At 37.4% G+C, this 23818-nt stretch overlaps 1 protein-coding gene across 1 annotated transcript in view; it reads left to right on the top strand.

The window, feature by feature from the left end:
* Positions 1 to 23818, top strand: part of LOC126417102 (dynein beta chain, ciliary-like) — a 739775-nt gene that overhangs the window by 417058 nt on the left and 298899 nt on the right. Inside the window, exon 27 of the mRNA XM_050084997.1 lies at positions 152 to 286. Coding sequence (XP_049940954.1) covers positions 152 to 286 — 135 coding nt within the window. The remainder of the gene's footprint in view (positions 1 to 151; positions 287 to 23818) is intronic.

Here is a 23818-nt window from a genome sequence, read left to right on the forward strand (position 1 = left end):
TCCACTCACTCATTTGCAGTAATGAGCTACAAGTTCCAAAAAACATAATTTTGACATATACTACTTTTGTTGGTACCATGATTTTCTTGATTTTGTTTGGTAATATAACAGTATTACAATATTTAGTATCACCATTTGTAATTGTTTTCAGTCATTGCATTTGATCATGGGAGGAGCACCAGCTGGGCCTGCAGGTACAGGCAAAACAGAGACTACAAAAGACCTTGGCAGAGCAATGGGTGTCATGGTCTATGTATTCAACTGTTCAGAACAAATGGATTACAAGGTGAGATACCATCCACTTCTTTATGTCAGAATTGGACACGTCCGTATTTGAAATTGCATGGTGTTATCAATCTTCATTGCTATTGTCTATAATTGGTTATAGTTTGCTCTAGTTAAGAAAATGTAATCTTAGAATGGTAAAACAGTAAGGCTGGTAGCTGATGTTCAGTTTCTAGTTTCATAAGTAGTATGTTGAAGTTAGAATACGTTTGGTGACATACAAATATTGATCAGTATTTATATAATGTAATGAATGTAGTTGTAGCTTATAAGAGCATATCTAAAGCAAATCTACATGCTGTATTGAGGGTGTAATTTTTAAGCAGTAAATTTAACTCTTTTGAGGACCAGTGGTTTCTACCTGAAACCACCATTTTATTATACTTAGTTTGAAATACCAGTGCTGTTAACATGAAACCACTGATGCTATTGCAAGACAGAAACATTTAGTGCTCCACTGAGATACTTCTACAAGTGTAGTGTATAGTAGCAGTCACTCATTATATTCAAAGCAACAGTCAGCATGGAGAGTATGCTATATGATTGCAGGAGATTGTGACATGCTGTTATTTTTATAATGGCCATATTGGGGAAATCAGTGACAGTGAAATAAGTATATCTAAAGTTATTGTAACATAAATTTGGGTGTGTACTAATACTTTTATGAGTGGTTTTGAAATGGATCACACGAAAAGATGGGTGTTTGAAAATCGTATGTCCCATTGGTTCTAAAGTAAAAGCATCTCCCTGAAGCAATTGAATGTTTACTTTTTGCCAATGTCTTACTGTATTTATTGCTAGCTATGATAATAAAGGTTAATTATGTAAAAAATTTTAAAATTATGTTCCAAAGGGAAATTCGCTTGTTAAAACATTTGCGTATTTTCTTTTTGACAATTTCTTCTTCTATTCATTGCTTACTGTGTTAGTAGAGGGTAATATAGTGAAAATTTTTTAAATTTTCCCTTTTTTTTAATTTTGAGACTGAAAGGGTTAAATGGACGCTTGACTGGTCATTGATACTGTTTCAGAAATATAACAAACAAACTGTTAACAAAACAGTAAGAACAGATGTAATACAACCTGTAGACAGTAGGTTATAAATTATTTGTTTCCTTCAATTAAGGTGATATTTTGGTGCTGGGAGGAACATCTGCCCATGGAAATAAATGCCAAATTTACAATGAGCAAAAACTCGACAAGTAGTGCACACCCCTACAGTGCACATTAAGTTCATTAATAGAGAATAATCAAATCAAAACAATACCTGACTCAAGCTATAGTTGGTCTTGAAAATATTGTAGTGAACTACTGTTTTACTAGCATGAAGTAATGAATGAAGTTAGTGAGAAAAATTAATATCATATTTTCAATGTTAAGTTCTCATGCTTCTAACTTGCAAATACGTTAACCATCATTTTCAGATAAAATACTAAATTGATGTGTGGGGACTTACTATGGAGATTCTGCAGCATAAAAAGATGTGCAACACTTACTTTCATAAATATTTTGCATCTCACTGTGAATTACCCTAAGGACATCAACATTGGCATTTTCTTATTTACATCCGAACATACTGATGTGGGATGTACAATCCCATATGAAGTATATTGTATTGTGTTTATTGGTCCCATTGTCTAAAAACACATATTTTGTGTAAGACATTAGACAGTTCAAATTACAAGTATACTTCTGAAAGTTATCTCTAGGCATATTTATTTAAGGTTATGATAAAACACTTTATGCATTAAGTATGTATTTAGCACACTTCATAAATTTAAATATTCTTCAGTGGAGTACAAGAAGTGATGCTGTAAGTATGACTTTAGAGAGTTCCCAAAGGTTTTGACCTGAGTAACAACTTTTGTGTTTTCGGGAAGTTTGTTATGAAGTTTAATTCCCATGTGGAAAGTACCTTCCTGGCACAGAATATGTTGATTTGGATTATATGTAAATTTTTGTTTTTTCTGCTAAAATAATCATATACGAGGTGTGGCTAGAAAAAAACCGGACTAGTACTGGTGAAACAATAAAACGAATGCAATAAGGCTGAAAGTAGCGTGGCCTGTCACGTGACTCTCACTCCGCCTACTGCTCGAGTTTCATCTGCCTCCTGCACTCAGTCTCCCCGTGGCGTCTGTTTTAAGTAGTTGACGTTTTGTCTGTGCATCGGAAAATGTTGAGTGTACAGAAAGAACAGCGTATTAACATCAAATTTTGTTTCAAACTAGGAAAATCTGCAAGTGAAACGTTTGTAATGTTACAAGTGTACAGCGATGATTGTTTATCACGAACACAAGTGTTTGAGTGGTTTAAACAATTTAAAGATGGCCGCGAAGACACCAGTGATGACACTCGCACTGGCAGACCATTGTCAGCAAAAACTGATGCAAACATTGAAAAAGCGGTAAACTTGTTCGACAAGATCGCCGTTTAACAATCAGAGCAGTGTCTGAGTTAACAGGAGTTGACTTGTTGTCTTGTCGAACAAGTTTACCGATTTTTTCAATGTTTGCATCAGTTTTTGCTGACAATGGTCTGCCAGTGCGAGTGTCATCACTGGTGTCTTCGCGGCCATCTTTAAATCGTTTAAACCACTCAAACACTTGTGTTCGCGATAAACAATCATCGCCGTACACTTCTTGTAACATTACAAACGTTTCACGTGCAGATTTTCCTAGTTTGAAACAAAATTTGATGTTAACACGCTGTTCTTTCTGTACACTCAACATTTTCCGACGCACAGACAAAACGTCAACTACTTAAAACAGACGCCACGGGCAGACTGAGTGCAGGAGGCAGATGAAACTCGAGCAGTAGGCAGAGCGAGAGTCACGTGACAGGTCACACGACTTTCAGCCTTATTGCATTCGTTTTATTGTTTCACCAGTACTAGTCCGGTTTTTTTCTAGCCACACCTCATATATCACAGTTTTTTGTAGTCTGCAGCCCTTACCTATTACATTTATTTTAATGAATATAAGGGTTTCCTACACATGGTAATGGAATAATAACAAATATCTTAAACAGAGGTTTGCAAGAGTCTCTAGGTTTGCATCCAAACATGATTCTAGTGGCGCTTTTTTGTAGTTTGAAAGTGTTATTACCTGTTTTAGACTTTCCCCAGAAAGTGACTCCATATTTAATGCAAGAATGGAAGTAGCTATGGTATGCATTCATTACTGTTTTTCTCACTTCAGCATATTTTAGTGAGTAAAGAAGGTAACATGTCTTGCTCAGGTCTGAATTAAGGTATGCAATATGCATGTTCCATTTAACATCACTGTGCAGCCAAAGCCCTAGGAATTTGGTTTCAGTACTGGTACTCACTAGTTCATCATTGATGGAGATGATTGAGATAAACATTTCCTTGTTTGGAGCATTATTGAATTTTAGTGCAATGGTCTTTTTGCTCTTTATTACAAGCTGATTACTCTGCCTGGCTGCTAAGTTGCTTTGTGATTATTGTAATTGTTCTTTTCTGTCTCATTTTAGTAGAATTGTGGTGTCATCTGCAAATATGATTGTTTTATGTGCATCCACATTTGCGATTATTGTAATTGTTTTTTCCTGTCTCATTTTAGTAGAATTGTGGTGTTATCTGCAAATATGAATGTTTTATGTGCATCCACATTTGAGATCATTTGTATATGGAAGGAACAGATTTGGTCCCATTACTGATCCTTGGGGTACACCATATTTAATTTGTTTAAAGTCTGATAAGTGTTCAGATACAGTTTTTAGGTGAATATTTATGTGTTTGATGCACACTGCCTTTCCTACGCTTGCTCAGGAAAGAACTGATCTAGCTGTTGAACACACCTCTAATTCCATATTTTTCAAGCTTTGAGAGCAGAATCTTATGGTCCACCATGTCAAAAGCTTTTGACAGGTCAATAAATACTCCTATTGATTCCTGTTTCTTGTCCATCAGCCTTAATATGGAATTGCACTCATAAACAGCAGTTGTCATTGACCTCTTATTTCTGATTCCAGGTTGTTCATTGCATAGGATATTATTTTTATTTACAAATTTCATATGTATGTCATACATAATTTTTTCTAATACTTTTGAAATGCAGGAGGACATTGTGGTGCATCTGTAGTTATCTACGTTATCTTTCTTGCTTTTTTTAATATACTGGAATGACTTTAGATGTTTTCAATACATCAGGGAAAGTACCTGCCTGGAGTAAGCAGTCCCATAAGTGTGTAAGTATTTCAGTTAGGTTTGATGCACTCTTCTTCAAGGTTGTTGCAGGGACACCATCAATACCAGCAGAGTTGGAATTTTTCAGTCCTTTTTCTGCATTACTGGGAGATGACTTGGGGGAGTCACTGCTACAACCTTGCAGCTGTGACTAAAAATGGGGGTGAGATGCAAATACAATAAATCAACAAGAGAGTTCTCCTAGCCTCTCCCACCTCAATTCTCCACAATCCTACCTACACATGGTGCCCCTGTTGAGCTGAGCAACCCAGTTGAAGGTTGGGTAACCAACCCCAGCAGGAAACTGGGTCAGTGAGCTGACAGGATGTGGAGGACAGTGGAAGGCAGTGGGAAACCACCACTGGAATTACTTCCACAGACATTCATGGGATGGACCTCTTTTACAATATTCCAGATTTAAAGCTTCCCCTCAATGAGATCTCCGGGAGGGGAATACAATGAGGACTCCACAGATTAGAGCATATGGAAAAGGAAGGATGGAGAAGAAGAAGGAAGACTTATTGGGGATTGGGACTTGGAATGTTTTAACCCTTCTCCAGGAAGGGAAATTAGAAAACACGAAATGTGAAATGACAAGAAACAAATTGGATGTACTCGGAATGTATGAGGTGAGATGGGGTGTTTGTGAAGAACTAGAAAGTGCCAGCTTCCAATTGTACTATTCAGGTGCAGATAAAAGTGGCATGTATGGGGTTGGAATGTTGATAGGTAAAAGACTGAAGGACACGGTTATTAAGGTTGAATATGTTAATGGAAGGATAATGATGATGAGACTGAAAGGGAAAAAGAAAGACTTAGTTATCATCCAGGTCTATCTGCCAACAAGTAATCATTCAGATGAAGAGGTAGAAGAATGCCATGAGAAGATAGAAAACTTAGCATAGAGAGAGAAAAGAAATGCATTTATTGTTATAATGGGTGATTGGAATGCAGTAGCTTGTGATGGACCGGGGAAAATTTGGACTGGGAGAAAGAAATGAGAGAGGGCAAAGATTGTTGGAATACTGCAATGAAAATTTCATTCTAGTTGGAAATACTCTATTTGATAACTACAAAAGATGATGGTATACATGGATATCTTGATTTGACAACAAAAGATATCAAATTGATTACATAATGATACAACAAAGATACCGGAATTACCTAAAGAGGATCAAAAGTTACCCAGGGGCAGATATTAATTCAGATCATATATTAGTAGTAGCTGAGGTTCTAGTTAAATTAAAAAATCAGGAAAGGACAGAAGAGAGAGCACATTAACTTTGAGAAACTGAAAGACAAAGGCAATTGTGAAAAGTTAGAGAATGCATATTGTGAAATCGTGATGCAAGGACAGGAAATGGAATGCACAGAAGCAAGATGGGATCATTTTAAAAATGGGATCAAAAAGGCAGGTAAGAAAACGCTTGGAGTCAAGGAGAGGAAAAAAGTAAAGAAAGAAAGGGTAACGCCAGAAGTGATAACCAAGATGGAAGATCGCAGGGAATGGAAAACTGTAAACACAGAAGAAGGGAAGCGCAACTACAGGAGGTGAAATAATGAAATAAGAAGGGAAACAGAAAAAGCAAAGGGGAAATGGCTGACAGAAAAGTGTGACAAGATAGATAAATTAGAGAAAGAAGGAAAATATGATTTGATATACAAAGAAGCAATGGATTTGACATTCAGGGGAAAGAGAAACAACAAAGGACTAAAGGAAGTAGAGGCAGCAGATGGTAAAATGGTGAGTGAACCCCAAGAAATAATGAGAAGATGTGAAGAATATATAGAATGGCTATATGCTGCAGACAGCTGACCAAGTGAAGGAGACCTTGGGATAGAAGAAGAAGATAAAGTTGCAGATGATGACAAAGGAAACGAATACTAATTAGTGAGATTGAAGGATCTATGAAGGAGAAGAAAAATGGAAAGGCAATGGGAATTGATGAGATTCCTGCGGAACTGTTAAAGTCATTGATGAAAGAAGGGAAAAGGGAGTTAATTGAATTGTGTAATCAAATATATGTGACAGGAAATTGGCGAAAGGACTTTATAGAAAGTATATTAAGACCTATAGAAAACAAAAAGACAGCAGAAAGTGTGAGGAACATAGAACAGTGAGCCTGATATCGCATGCAGCCAAAGTCTTGCTAAGGATGCTCAACAGGAGGCTATATGGAAAGCTGGATTGCATTATAGGAGATGAACAATTTGGTTTCAGGTGAGGTGTGAGAACTAGAGACTCCATTGGGCTACTGAGAGTGATAGGAGTGAGGTACATGGAGAAGAAAAGGAAGGTGTATGTTTCATTCATTGATCTTGAGAAGGATTTTGGCTGTGTCAGATGGGACAAACTGATGGAAATCCTAAGGAAACAGGGAGTTGACTGAAGGGATAGACGGCTAATTAGAAATTTATATTTGAACCACAGAGCAAGAGAGAATAGGAGGTGTGATGAGTGAAGAAATTGAACTGGGAAGAAGTGTAAGACAAGGTTGTTGTTTGTCACCAACACTGTTCAATATCTATCTGGAGGAAGTTATTAATGAAAGTTTTGATGGAAGGAGAGGAGTTTGTATAGGGGCTTGGACAGTGGAGTGTATAAGATTTGCAGACAACATTGTTGTGATGGCAGAGTGCAAGAGAGATGGAATAGATGTTAGATGATCTAAACACAAAATTAGAAGAATTTTGAATGAAGATTAACAAGAAGAAAATGAAAAGCATGGTAACTGGAGGAAAGGGGATAAAATGCCGTATGAAAATAGGGGGAGAGGAAATAGAGCAAGTGAATAACTTCAATTACTTGGGAAGTGTAATAATGGATGATATGTATTGCTCAACAGAATTTAGGAAATGGTAAAAGAAGGATTTGAGAGGAAACAGAAATTACTTTGTGGACCACTAAACAAAAATCTGAGGAGAAGACTTGCCAGATGTTACATCTGGAGCGTTGCACTATATGGTGCGGAGACCTGGACATTGAGGAAGGAAGATGAAAGAAGATTGGAGGCACTAGAGATGTGAATATGGAGAAGAATGGAGAAAGTGAAATGGGAAGACCAAGTATGGAAAGAAGAAGTATTAAAAAGAGTTGGAGAAGAAAGAAACATTCTGAAAGTCATGAGAAAACGAAACTAGATTGGACTTTGTTTGAGGAGGGACTGTTTATTGAAGGAAGGAATAGAAGGAATGGTGGAGGGAAAAAGGGGAAGAGGGAAAAGAAGATATCAATTGCTGGACAATATCAAAGTTAACAAAAATTCACAAATGAAAAGGCTGGCTATGGGCAGATGCAAGTGGATTATATAAATTTTTATTAAAAAAATGAATGTGAATAAGAATAGGAATATGGTTGTGTTGTTATAATGTTTGTGCTTATTGTTATTCTTTTGGGCATTGGACTCCCTTACATTTTTGTTGAAGCTGCAGGCAGCGGAGGACTCCAGGGACACCGGCACTTGTCATAATCATGAAAATCTCATCCTGTAATTTTCCTCTTCACTTACTTCAATAAATAAAATACTTGATATGGTTCTTTAAAATTATATTATTCATTCACACATATGACACATCGAGATCACAATACTTCATCTCTAAAATCGCACATCCTCATCGTCCTTCCACATACAAGAGAGATAGACTGTGTCTGTCTAAAACAAAAAAACTGTACAACAAATTGAATGAGAAAATGTATTTGTTTGTCTGCACCCTACCGCGCATTCATAATTAACATCTTTGCCAACCCTCTGCTTACTTGGTGTCTCAATTTCTTTTTTTCTGGGTGCCTTTCATGTTATAGAGATGTACAGATTTTTATTTTTATTTATTTATTTATTTTTTTTTTTTTTTTTTTTTTTTTTTTTTTTTTTTTTTTTTTTTTTGACAGGGATTGATGCCCTTTATTGTCACCTTATTTTTTATGTAATGGAATGGATATGTCAGCTTATCATATGTATGTTAAAGTTCTACAAGAAATTAAAATATTATATACATAATATGTGAGTCCATTACATATTTAAATTTAGCACGCTAGCAATAATGTCCAGTTTGCTCCATTCTTGCTGCTGGGTTTCGCACTGGCTGATTTGGCGGCAATAACTAGTTGCCAATAGTCAACATGCTATATGCTGCCATTGCACATGCGTGCACTCGTTTTCTTGGTGCTGATGTTACATTGTGTGTCACACTTTCACCTGAGTGCCACGTATCGAAGAATTGCTGTGGCATTTGTTTTCATTCTGGGTGCAGTGAGTGTGTGTCTAGTGTTCAAAATCCGACACTGTGGCAGAAGATCTCCATTTTTATGGCCCGGGCATCATTACTACCTGTTGTAAACGCATTTTCAGTGGAGAGAACCCTGACCAACAGCATCCGTCAATGAGGTGAGTACCTGCTCCAACAAGTATAGTTCTCTTGTCCATGTACCAAGTGTTGTGCACCACAATATTCATAAGTTATTTCATTGCACATTCATGTTCATGTCACCACACTTGACCTTTCACTTGTTGAAAGACACATATAACTGTCTAAAATGTTGTATAAATTGCTTGTCTTTGAAGTCCATTTCTTCATATAGCGTTTGGTTTCCAATGAAAATTCATACAAGTATTGAGTACAACAATAGACATAACATGATAGCTTATATCTATGGTTGACATCCCATCCATTGGTTATATTACGAACATAAGTAGTTTTAAAATGTCATAAAATTTTTAATTAAATGGGTTCTGTTACTACAGTTTGTTTGTTAGTTTCAACTTATCTTTGTTCACATCACATATGCAAACTAATTACATATCACATTTTTATGACACAATACAAGCATATGACACAATTTTGCTTCATTTTATAGATAGGCTTTTATCATTTATGGGAGCTTATTTCTTTCTTAGGAAGAGAAGGGAGAAAAACATTCGAAATAGGACTAAAACATTACGCATTGCTGGCCTAACTATGCTTCGCACCGCCTCCTTTGTTTGGAGGGAAGAAAGAAAATACTCATCTACTTGTTCAAGGATTTATGAGGAAATGTTATTTGTACAATCGTGGACTACTTGCCAAGGAACTTTTGCTTCATTGAAATAATGTGTACCGACTAATCATTGACAAAGTGTCAGGTTGTTTTTTGATGTACTAGTGTTATTCACAGATAGCTTAGTGTGAAATCTGATGTTTTAACCATTGTATACTTATCTTTCTCAAATATCTGGAAATAATCATTATTCAAGCTTTTATGTGTGATGATAAGAAATTAATTGGTTTTTGTAAAATCACATGCTTAAATGTTTACGTGTACTCTGCTGCGAGTAGGTAGTGATAATTGTCTCTTAGACACACTGCAACGATACATATTTCATTTTTCATTTGCCTTATGACCTTTATTGTATAACTAAATTGTCTACTCAAGGTGTGGCTCATTTCTTCATTTGGTACCTGCTACCCTTGATGTAATTCTCTTCTTCTCCACCATGACGATGCACTGGTCACTGAAAGAAAAAAAAAAAAAAAAAAAAAAAAAAAAACCAACTTGAAACTAATTGTATTTCGTAGTTCGATGGCCACTGATACAATTGGTCATTGCATACACCTGCAGATATTTCCGTATTTTGTTTACATTCACAGACATTCATTTATTCTGTTACCCTTTATGATCATTTTCCCTGCAAAGAAAATTATATGACATTTCTTACGGTATTTTGTCGTTTGTCCTTAGCTTACACATCTCGTACAGTTTTTCATGTTTCCTTTTGGTTGTAAATATGTTTTATATAGCTTAGTATTTAATTAAATCTCTATGTACATATATCAATAGGTTCCTTAGTTCGTAGACAGTAGATGTATTTATATAGTATTTCCGTTTACTTTGTATTTAAGTTATGTACATATGGCATTCCTATTTTGGCTGTGCCTTCAGCCAGTCTGTCACACATGCGCACAGGTCAGTGTCTCCTCTCCTGCTACTGACTTAAGCATGTATTGTTGAGTGTGCGACAGCTGAGCCATAAGCTAATTTCATTCATACTTTCGCTTCAAAGGAAGGGGTGTGTTACTTCTCATTGCTGATCATTTTTATGCCTGTGGATACAAATCAAAAGAATCACCTGTGAGGTCATAAATTACTTAATCTTAACATACACTCTAGAAGAAAATTACACTTAGAATTATGTACACTATGTACAATTATCTTGTGAAAAGAAAATGTTACCATGCTTTGTCATTCTATAAAGGTTTTTATATCTTTGTGAGGTTAGAGACCCTTGTCTCTTCCTATTTTCTCATAGGATAATCTGTACATCCCAGGATATGGTATTTTGAAAATTACATAAGGTCCTGAATAGAGTAACTGCCACTTCTTATTCGGTTTGCCAAATTTTGTCGATTTAGGGTGAGTCCGTAAGAGGACTCGTTTCCCTTCAAAAAATTGTGTAACATGTTTCAGTTTCATCTTATAAATTTTCCTTCTATACTCGGCCCTGTTTTCCAAAGTAACTATGACTTGTTTGATTTTATCTTGTAGTGTCATTTCTGTAGTGGGTACCTTTGGTATGGACGACTCCCACCCATTAGTTTGCTTTATCCGGAACATCAATTCATTAGGTGTGAAACCTGTTGAAGAATGTGGAATGTTATTGACAACTTGCAGGAAAGGAGTTACATATTCTACCCATTCGGTATGTTTGTGAGGGGTGTATGTCATAATAAACTGCTTAAATTCTTTAAAGACTCATTGAACTGGGATTGCTTCTTGGTGAAAAAAGCTTACGAAAATGTGCTTTATGCCCTGTGAGGTCATAAATTGTTTCCACCTCTGGCCAACGAAATATGAAGCATTATCATTTAGTAGTACCTTTGGTTTACCTACTATTCTCAAATAGTCTCCCTCAATTCTGTTTCTGATATTTGTGGCTGTTGTATTTTTAATGGCATACATTTTGATATGTTTCGAAAAAATTTCGTATAGTGTTACTACGTATCTTACTCCTCCTTTACTTCTTGGATATGGACCAATACAATATCTAGAGGTTTTTTTGTGAGTATTGGGTGTAGCTCAGTATATTTTGACACATTGGAGTGTTTTGATGTTTGACATATTGCACACTTTCTTAACACCTGTAAGACCTGCCTTCCAAAATTTGGATAACAAAGTGTTGCAATTTTTGCAGTACATTTGCTCACTCCATAATGTCCCCATACTTCATGTGTGTGTCTTATAAATTCGTTGATATAATCTTCTGGGATACACACACACCATTCATCAGATTTTTCATGTTTTGTATGAAACATAACGCCCTCGTATTCCTGAAACCATTTACTTACTTTCCACCTTCATCTTGCTTAAAGTTTTACATTACTTTACTCCATCTGCAATCTTGCTGTTGTATAATTTTTATTTGCTTATGAAGCTTATGGTAATCAGACTCTTGTGTTGTACCTTGCATTAATAACGTTCCGAGTTCTGCATCTTACTCCGTTAATTCACCAAATTCCTCTGAACCTTGTGGTAGCCTAGACAAGGCATCTTCTATAACATTCTGACTTTCTTTAATATAAATTATCTCAAAATTAAATTCTTGTAAATATAGACACCACCTAGCTAATCTACAGTGCAGCAGTTTACATGTTAGAGAAATGACAGTGACTGGTGGTCACAGTAAACTTTGGTATTCTTGCCCCACAAAAAATATTCAAACTTGTTAAATGCCCATGTTACCGCTAAAATTTCCAATTCTGACACAGAGTAAGACCTTTCTGCTTCTGATAATGTGCAACTAGCAAAACAGATGAGCTTGGGTACTTCCTTATCTTCTTCCTCTCGCATCTGGAACAAGCATACCCCCAGCCCTTGAGATGAGGCATCTGTGCGTAGACAAAAATCCTTGGACATGGCAGGGTGGCTAAGAATGTTTGCATTTACCAATGCCTGCTTAGTGTTATTAAAGTCATCTTGACACTTATCATCCTATAACCAGAGCATATTTTTTCATAACAAGTTGAGCAATGCATCACTGTTCATCAGTTGTTGTGGTACAAATTCACGAAAAAACAAAGCTAGTCCTAAAATGGCTTCCTTGAAGCTGGACAATTGCGTATGGCATCAAGTTTTTTTGGATCAGGTAATATACCTTGTCCTGACACAACATGTCCTAAAAATTAGATTTGCTTCTTACCAAAACTAGACTTTTTTAAATTGGTTGTTAATCCATAATCTACAAATTGTTGAAGCACCTGTTCAATGAGCCTGATATGTTCTAACCAAGTAGGAGGCTATTAGCAGGTTGTCTACATAAACAGTGACTTTGCTGAGCAATTCTGGTCCTAAAACCTTGTCCAATGCAGATATGAACACTTCTGCGCTAATTTTCAGTTCAATAGGTGGAACAGAGAATTTGGAACTTCTGTCCCCACAAACAAATGCTGTGTATTTTCGACTTTGTTCGTGGAGTTTTATTTGCTAGTAAGACATTTTGAGATTGGGTACACTGAAATATTTTATATTGTAAAACTTTGGAAGCTGTTGGTCCAGATTGTCTGGCCTTATGCATACTGGTATTATGATCTTATTGATACCTCTAGCTTCGAGAACTAATCTTACAGAACCATCTGGTTTGCTTACTGGTAACATTGGACTACTATAGGATGAAAATGAAGGATTTATAATTCTCCATTTAATCATATGATTGATCTCTTCCCTTACTGCCTCTCATTTTGCCCATGGAATAGGATATGACATTACACAAAATGTCTCATGTGGATAGACTTCAAATTTATATTCACAGTCTTTGATTACTCCTGGCTCCTTACTGAAATCATTGGCATACTTAAATAACAAGTTAGAAAGTTCTTGTTGTTGGATATCATTTAGTACATGTGATTCACTTAGTTTCTGCTCTACCATTTTGTAACTAACCTAAGTGTTTGCTTCTTGTTCAGTATCAAATTTGTTTGTGAAATACACAGCTGGAAAGGAATATTGTACTACGACATTTGACTCTGGTTTGTTTTTCTTGCTTTCATCAAGTGTTTTGACTAAATCAATAGAAAAGATCTTATCCTTCACATGAAAGTGGCATTTACCATTAGCTATGTCAATCTGTGTTTTGTACATTTTAAACATGTCCATGCCAATAAGACAATTAACTATAAGTTTGTCAATTATAAGAAAGTTGCACTTCACTGTAAAATGTTTAGTTTGTACTGGAATAAGTGCCTGATGCTTAACAAATTTAGTCTTACTGCCTGTAGAAGTTTGCACCTTGCAATTTTGTGCAGGAAATGCTGGGAACTTCCCTCTCTTCTTCAATTCACAAAAAAATGCATTTGACATTATGTTGGTAGTTGAACTGTATCTAAAATTAACTATGTAAATGTTAAATATTTTCACCTAAATGATTGCTTGTACTTGTTCTTCCTTGACTTTATCTACTATATCTAACTCATGCTGATACAAATCATCCTTGCTGTCACCTGGTTTGTCAGATCTTATGAAACATGTTTGTAGTTCTGCCTTGACCCCACTCCCTAAGAGGTCAATAGCCTGGGGCTTAACTACGACCGGTTGGTGTTTTCCGACGGCGGAGTGTGACTTAGTTCATTACCTGAAGAAATTTCAGTGAGTTGCACCGTGTGTGTACTTCGCCAATTTGAGTTTTTAGCTGCTGTGCAGTTATTTTGCTGCCCAAAGGTCGGCTGCGGTACTGCGTAAGGCATGGCATTGTTGCCGCACATCGGCCATTGCTGCAGCTGACTGTTTCTAGTCATACTCGGCATAGGGTGTTGTGATGGTGCATTGTAATTCACTCGTGCATTGAAATTACCCCTGTTGTTTTGGAAATTTCTTTTAAATCATTTGTTTTTCCATTCCCGTTACTGTACTAATTACCTCTGAGTATGTAGTTTTGCTGACTGATTCGCATAATTATGTTGTTGTTGTGCCTGATTTTCTGTTGCTCTATGGGGTACCGATCTTTCCTTATAGATTAAGTCAATAGAGTTGAGCACTGACAGAAAATATTCAGTGCTGTGCTCAGGCATTGTGACTAATTTTTCTCTAATGTGCGATGGTAAATGACTTTTCAAACTTTTTAACACGTCTACCTGTGATATTGTGTTCATCCAGTAGCATGCCTCGTTCAGGTATTTTTCAAAGTATCCACGTAGACTACCGTATTTGCCATTGAATTGTGCAGGGTTGAATACCTCACATCTGAGTCTTTCTTGCACTGCCCCAGACCAGTATTTGTCGAGGAAAGCTCATTCAAATTGGGTATAAGTGCTGCAACATTCAGCCACTTCAGTTGCTCATAAGAGCACATCTCCTTGCAAAAATCCCATGACAAATCTGATTTTCTGTGCTTCTGTCCAGTTGCACTGAAATACGTGATGAAAAGCACTAATAAATGTTATGGGATTCGTTCTTTTACTTTTGGTAGTAAAAGTATGTAATTGTCAATGTCTCAGCAAATCTTCATCTGCAAAAATAGCTGATAGACTCGTGGCTTTTTCGATCGTATTTATGTTGTTATTGTAGTTACCTGTAATTCCGTCTGGTAATTGTTCAGGTATTGGAGTTGTGGGTATGTTTACGTTTTGCAATCTACAACTGTCACTGGTACCTGCTGTGGGACTCGTGACAGTTTGTGTATGGCAACAGGTTGTGGTTTGTTCAATGTAGCCTGTGTATTATTTACATGCATATTTCGAGATCCGGTAATATTTCCTTCTAAAAGATTTTGGATCCTATTTTCCATGGCCTGTAGGTTAATGTTTACTTTGTTTACAATTTCATTTTCTTTTTTCTGAATGGCCTTTTCTGCTACATCCGGGTATAACTTACAATCGGTTACTAACTTCTCTGCAATGGTATTACCCTTATCTAGCATACCTGCTTCAGCTTGACTAATGATATAACCTTCTCTCTCTCTCCTTCTAATGTTGCTACCCTTAAAGTAAGCTCTTCTACAGCTAGAGGTATTCCTTCATAGTCTCCATTTTGTTAACGACAGTGGTTACCTTTTTTACTGTCGAAACTGGTTTTGTATGGCTTCAATGTTTGTGTTTGCATCTGTGATTTTCTTTATCTGTTGTTCTACGAGATCTCGATGGTCATTAAAAGAATCTACCTTCTGTTTTACCTATGCAATGTTACTGTTAACATCAGAAAGTACTTCATGCTTTACCTGTGTTTTCACATTGTTCTATTTTTTGTCAATATCAGTGTGAAAATTTTTGGCTAAGTCATCGAATTTCTGTGAGACTGTGTCTTGCAAATCCTTGAACACTTGTTTTTGTTCTTGCTTCATTATATTCAGATCCTGTGTAATAGTGTTTTGTTGCTGTTTTTACTGTGTTCATATCTTGTGTAACAGTGTTATCTTATGTAACAGTGTTATCTTGTGTAACAGTGTTTTGCTGATGTTTATCTTATGTCAAATTACTGAAATTAGTGTTCATATTGTGTTTCATATCATCAAACTTCACATTTATGTTAGGTAGTAGTTGCCATAGCAGTGCTCCATTTGTACTACTGTGGTTGCTGTCCGCTGTACTTCTCAAGTTAATGTTTGTGTTGTGACCAAGTGATGTTTGTAATGTGTTGTCAAGATTCATATTTAGATCACTCTCCGACGTTTCATTCATGAGTGGTATGTCACTCTGGGAGATGTGTGACATTGTCTCATCAATTGTAAACATTGCATCACCAAGGTTATTCTGTTGTGGAGCATCGCTATCATTTGTCACTCCTGTGACATTCATCTCTGATCTATTTAAACATTCAGCAGTAGGCATGCATGGTGCCTGAACATCAACTGTTCGATCTCGCATTTCTGCGCCATCTTGGCTGATTCCATTTTCGTTGTCGCTATCAACTATGGGCATATATTTTTTGGCCATGTTATATGAATTTGCAAAAAATAGATATTTTACAAAAATGTTAAAAATTTCATACACTGATTATTACATTTCATAAATGTAAAATACATAATGTCAAAGCCTGTTTTATGTCTATTATGATGCTCAAACTATTGTATCACAGATCTTTATGTTTTACTGACAATGTGGATCACGCTGAAAAATTTCTGTAAATTTTTCGCCAAGAAAATCCAAGGAAGGAAATAATGAGGAAAAGGTTTCCACCCACATAAAAAGAGTTGCTACCAAGCGTAACCATGCTAGCAACTTATGTAGCCATCCTACCTTTGCCACACTGAATAAAACAGCTTACTATAGAAAAAATTTTATTTAATCTGCGTCCAATTCTTATTCCTTTCCAAATTTTTCCCCTCAATTTTTGCCTTTTTGTAATACTTACTCCCCATCATGATTCTTGCAAACAGAAAATACAGACATTTACTTTTTATAATTCATAACAATGTCATAGAAATTTCTTACTATAGCAATAATTAACAAACACTACTAATGACCCGCGCACAGAAGTCCTGTCACACAGGTCGACTGTTGAAATATGTTTATATATGTGCAGATGGATATGTGTGTGTGTGTGCGCTAGTGTATACCAGTCCTTTTTTCCCCCTAAGGTAAGTCTTTCCGCTCCCGGGATTGGAATGACTCCTTACCCTCTCCCTTAAAACCCACACCCTTTTGTCTTTCCCTCCCCTCCCCTCTTTCCTGATGAAACAACCTTGACTGACATCTCTGCCCAAACTCTTTGTCTTTAAATATGTCTGCTTGTGTCTGTATATGTGTGGATGGATATGTGTGTGTGCACGAGTGTATACCCGTCCTTTTTTTCCCCCTAAGGTAAGTCTTTCCGCTCCCGGGATTGGAATGACTCCTTACCCTCTCCCTCAAAACCCACATCCTTTCGTCTTTCCCTCTCCTTCCCTCTTTCCTGATGAGGCAAAAGTTTGTTGTAAAAGCTTGAATTTTGTGTGTATGTTTGTGTGTCTATCGACCTGCCAGCACTTTCGTTTGGTAAGTCACATCTTCTTTGTTTTTAGATAATTTTTCCCACGTGGAATGTTTCCCTCTATTATATTAATATCATTAATTTGAACGCAACAATTACGTTTGTTATTGTCACTGTTGCATTTCGAAATCTTTCCTGTCGTCTTATTTTCTCTTTGTGTTTTTGCCAGTAGTTTCACTTTTTATTCACCTTCTCCTTTTTACCGTAATCTGCTATACAATTTTATCCTGCCTATATATACTCAATAATACGTAACCCACTTCCAAACCATAACCAAAAAATTTTTTTTTGCCGCTTTCAACACTACCGCTGCTCTAAAATCCACCGTTCTAGTTACAAACAGTTCCTTTCACCTTTTAAACAACCATTTCGGCTATTTCTAATAACTTTCGCTTTATTTCCATTTCCATTTTTCCCACATCACTGATAATTTTTAGCCGCTTCCCACAGGTTTTAACGTCATTATTTCGTCTTCAGACAATTGTTAGCCTCATTTTCATAATCAGCCACCACAAAACCACTCCTGTTAATACATTACACGCAGTTTTTTCGAAATTTTCTCTCTGCCGGAAATATCACTTTGCCACGAAGAAAAATGATCCTAATCATACTCCTAATGATCCAACTCCCCAGGACACTATCCAAATTGAACCCTGCCTGTAACAGTTCCGTCCTCCGTCGCAGCGGGACCCACCTCCTCATCCTCAAAATCATCCTCTCCAAACCTTCCAGGAATTTCTGACTTCCAGCCTTGCATCTCAATCCTTCTTAAAAAACCTAAATCCTACTCCCAACGTCACCACTGCTGAACCCCAGGCTATCAGTGATCTGAAGGCTGACCGATCCATCGTCATTCTTCCGGCGGACAAGGGTTCCACGACCGTGGTACTTGATCGTCGGGAGTATGTGGCTGAGGGACTGCGTCAGCTTTCAGACAACACCACATACAAAGTTTGCCAAGGTAATCCCATTCCCGATGTCCAGGCAGAGCTTCAAGGAATCTTCAGAACCTTAGGCCCCCTGCAAAACCTTTCACCTGACTCCATCAACCTCCTGACCCCACCGACACCCCGCACTCCTACCTTCTACCTTCTTCCTAAAATTCACAAACCCAATCATCCCGGCCGCCCCATTGTAGCTGGTTACCAAGCCCCCACAGAACGTATCTCTGCCTACGTAGATCAACACCTTCAACCCATTACATGCAGTCTCCCATCCTTCATCAAAGACACCAACCACTTTCTCGAACGCCTGGAATCCTTACCCAATCTGTTACCCCCGGAAACCATCCTTGTAACCATTGATGCCACTTCCTTATACACAAATATTCCACATGTCCAGGGCCTCACTGCAATGGAGCATTTCCTTTCACGCCGATCACCTGCCACCCTACCTAAAACCTCTTTCCTCATTATCGTAGCCAGCTTCATCCTGACCCACAACTTCTTCACTTTTGATGGCCAGACATACCAACAATTAAAGGGAACAGCCATGGGTACCAGGATGGCCCCCTCGTACGCCAACCTATTCATGGGTCGCCTAGAGGAAGCCTTCTTGGTTACCCAGGCCTGGCCTGCCAACCCAATGTTTGGTACAGATTTATTGATGACATCTTCATGATCTGGACTCACAGTGAAGAAGAACTCCAGAATTTCCTCTCCAACCTCAACTCCTTTGGTTCCATCAGATTCACCTGGTCCTACTCCAAATCCCACGCCACTTTCCTTGACGTTGACCTCCATCTGTCCAATGGCCAGCTTCACACGTTCGTCCACATCAAACCCACCAACAAGCAACAGTACCTCCATTATGACAGCTGCCACCCATTCCACATCAAACGGTCCCTTCCCTACAGCCTAGGTCTTCGTGGCAAACGAATCTGCTCCAGTCCGGAATCCCTGAAGCATTACACCAACAACCTGACAACAGCTTTCGCATCCCGTAACTACCCTCCCGGCCTGGTGCAGAAGCAAATATCCAGAACCACTTTCTCATCCCCTCAAACCCAGAACCTCCCACAGGAGAACCACAAAAGTGCCCCACTTGTGACAGGATACTTTCCGGGACTGGACCAGACTCTGACTGTGGCTCTCCAGCAGGGATACGACTTCCTCAAATCCTGCCCTGAAATGAGATCCATCCTTCATGAAATCCTCCCCACTCCACCAAGAGTGTCTTTCCGCTGTCCACCTAACCTTCGTAACCTGTTGGTTCATCCCTATGAAATCCCCAAACCACCTTCCCTACCCTCTGGCTCCTATCCTTGTAACCGCCCCCGGTGTAAAACCTGTCCCATGCACCCTCCCACCACCACCTACTCCAGTCCTGTAACCCGGAAGGTGTACACGATCAAAGGCAGAGCCACGTGTGAAAGCACCCACGTTATTTACCAACTGACCTGCCTACACTGTGAAGCTCTCTATGTGGGAATGACCAGCAACAAGCTGTCCATTCGCATGAATGGACACAGGCAGACAGTGTTTGTTGGTAATGAGGATCACCCTGTGGCTAAACATGCCTTGGTGCATGGCCAGCACATCTTGGCACAGTGTTACACCATCCGGGTTATCTGGATACTTCTCACCAACACCAACCTATCCGGACTCCGGAGATGGGAACTTGCTCTTCAATATATCCAATCTTCCCGTTACCCACCAGGCCTCAATCTCTGCTAATTTCAAGTTGCCGCCACTCATACCTCACCTGTCATTCAACAACATCTTTGCCTCTGTACTTCCGCCTTGACTGACATCTCTGCCCAAACTCTTTGTCTTTAAATATGTCTGCTTGTGTCTTTATACGTGTGGATAGATATGTGTGTGTGCGCGAGTGTATACCCATCCTTTTTTCCCCCCTAAGGTAAGTCTTGCCGCTCCCGGGATTGGATTGACTCCTTACCCTCTCCCTTAAAACACACATCCTTTCGTCTTTCCCCCTCCTTCCCTCTTTCCTGATGAGGCAACAGTTTGTTGCGAAAGCTTGAATTTTGTGTGTATGTTTGTGTTTGTTTGTGTGTCTATCGACCTGCCAGCGCTTTCGTTTGGTAAGTCAAATCTTCTTTGGTTTATATATATATATATAAATAACTTTTTATATATATATATATATAAATAACATTTTTGTTGAAGCTGCATGTGGCGGTGGACTCCGGGGACACCGGAGCTTGTCATAATCATGAAAATCCTCTTCCTATAGTTGTCCTCTTCACTTACTTCAATAAATAAAATGCTTCATATGGTTCTTCAACATTATATTATTTATTCACACATATAATACCTCGAGATTGCAATACTTCATCTCTAAATTGAATGAGAAAATGTTTTCGTTTGTTTGCGCCTTACCTTTCATGCCACACACACAATGTCAATTTTGATAAAGATAGAACACTGATAAATTTTGACTTTTATATTGACTTTAACTTTTGCTAGTCAAACCAATTTAGAACACTTCAGAATTCAAATGAATTGGGGGGGGGGGGGGGACCCTGAAACTATTATGATCACTGTATTTAACAAAAATGAATACTGAATTTATTATTCATTCAAGATTTCCAGTACATAAGTTACTACTCTTTTCATCTAATTTACTGTTCATTTAAATGCCTTTAAATCTGTCTCAAAATAATAAACTTGAATACTAAAGTTATCTTTCAACTTCGTTAGACCTTTGCTATTCATTTACTGGTTCATTAACAAAACATTTCTTTAAACACCATTCTAATATAGCTAGTTCAGCAAATAATTATTATCAACACAATTTCTAATTTTCATTTTGGGACACTCGGATTGCACAACGTTTGGAAAGGAGCCTGTCTAGGTTAGTTGTGAGGATAATTGAATGATGGAAAAGTTCTGGTAAAATTTAGGTTATTATTGTATCAAACAAACACAGTTCACTCTCTGATCCATACGAATACAGTACTAGAAGTTTCAACCTGCTAGTATCAATGCGGCGGTTGGTGGGTGGCAAGATGGCGAGGCACAGAGCACATGTACAACCACAGCTATGGCTCTTGATGTATCGGCACTTTAATTCTCCTTAGCATCGTAGTCCTTTTCCATTTAGTGCCTATGGAATTTTTCCATGCTGTGTGGGCATTGGAATGGCATACCCAAGGCTCAGTGAAGCTATGTCTTCCAGGAGAGCCTCCTCGCTCCAGGTGTTGCTCAAACCAGTACCAAACTCCAACTACTACTGTGCCCGTTGTGCCGTGCAGTGCCCGCGCACATTTTCCCATGCTCGGCTGCCATTCACCTTTCACCGCTCCCTGACAGACTGGGTATTCATCCAAGGTTTTGCATTCTACATATCCTAACACATTGCCTACGTATGGACCAGACGCACAGTTACAGTTTTAAACATGTTACAACAGTTTCAACATTTGTTACATTTCAATTCTATTACAATATTACTTGACATTTGATATAAACATTAATATTCATATTGAAACTTATTTCAGTTTTCTTAACATAATGGCATGAAACAAAAAGAAATGAAATCAGAACATCAATTACACAAGTTTATCGTAAAATCAGATGAAAAGAATTACAACAGAGTCATGTTGTTACAGGTTCTACAAGCACTTATTTTATATCAGTTGACTTGGGGCTCTTAATGTAAGTCTGATTATATCATATTATCAGCAGCACCTGTGAAAAAATTGTTTAAAGTGTTGGTTTCTTTTAAGGGGATTGTCACTTTTTTATTTTTCTGTAATAGTGTTATTTTTTGCAGGATAGTTTGTCCAACAGATTCTTTTTATAACTCTCCACATAGCCTTCACTTTATTATGTGAATTATAAATGTATTTGTCATTATGCATTATTTTTGCTGCTCTTAATAATGTTTTTTGGTATTTTGTAATTTTTTTTATGACATGTGAGTATTTCAAGTAGGAATTTTTTGATTTACCCATTTCATAGAATATTCTTTTTTTCTGGCATGAAAACCTTATTCCCCTTGTGACCCAGCTGTTTGTTCTAGAGTTCTCCCTTATGATTACAATTTTCAGTTGAAAGTCAATTTGAAAGAAATGGGTTAATGAATTAATGAAAATATTGAATTTTTCATTGATATCGTTCATTTTGTGAACCTGTGACCATTTTTCTTTCTGTAATATGCTGTTGAAGCAGTTTACATCATCCTGGCTCTACCTCCTACTTGAGGCTCTTAAAGACTTGCTGTTAATAATGCTGCCTTTCAGTTTTAAGCTTAATATTTAAGCAAGATGGTCACTATATCCTGCATTGAAATCTGTAGTGAATGTTGTGTAAACTTTTCTTGAATAGAAATCGATCTAAGTTTCTGTTACTAAGTTAGCAGCATTTACTTCAGCCATGAAATTATAGGATGTTTGAAGGTTCAAAAGGTCCTCTCTGTTCATACTATTTGTGAGGAAATGAATATTGAAGCTGCCACAGATTATCAGTTCACAGTCCGTTTTATTTACTTTATTTAGCAAGGACTCCATTTTGTTTAAGAAAAGTTCAATATTTCCAGATGATGATCAGCAAACTGTAGTGATAACCAGGCTGAACTGAATAATTTTTAAAGCTGCCGTTTCATGATCTTTTTCAGCATTTTTACTAGTTAAGTCAGGTAGGGTAATAAAATCAATATTTTCCTTTACATAAATTGCCACCCCACCCTGTCTGCTGTTTTGCCTGTGGTAGCAGGAAGACAGTCTGAATTTATTTATTTTTATATTCTGAATTAATTCTGGATTAAGCCAGTGTTCAGAAATACATAACACTGAGATATATTTTAGTTCATCAGTTAACAGTGCATTAATTTCATCAATCTTGTTACACAGGGATTGCACATTATGGTGATAAATTTTTAGATCAGATGTATCCACAATTTGGTAGTTGGGAGTCATATTTACAGCATCACATACCTTTAGTTTAAATTAGGATTGCTGGTTGAGTTGTCTTTTCGTTCTTCTTTCTTGCTCGTTTTACTTTCCTCACTGTTGTCAGTAGGATGTACATGAAGCTGATAGATTGTTTTATTCCTTAAAAGTCTTTCATTAATTATTTCACTGACATGACCGCAAACAAACCTTTTCCCTTGATAGTTTAAATGCATTACATGCTTTGTGTGCAGATTTCAATGCGGCTTGCTCATATCCAGTATGTCACACTTGGCACATTGTGTAGACAGTTTCCTTATTTTAATGTTTGTTTTCCAAGTTTCTTTGTTTACACATAAACTATATATTAGATCGTGCCTATGAGCCAGTGTGGCAGCTACTGTGTTTCTGCATTTGTTAGCTTCTAGAAAATTCATTTTTGCCACATCATTATACAGACAATAAAGTCATTTTCTTTCATTAGTTTCATGTGTGTGTTAGTGTCTGCAATATTTTTACATCTCGCTTCAGATTTCACTAC

The sequence above is a fragment of the Schistocerca serialis genome, chromosome 8 (genome assembly GCF_023864345.2).
Source record: "Schistocerca serialis cubense isolate TAMUIC-IGC-003099 chromosome 8, iqSchSeri2.2, whole genome shotgun sequence".
NCBI lineage: Eukaryota > Metazoa > Arthropoda > Insecta > Orthoptera > Acrididae > Schistocerca > Schistocerca serialis.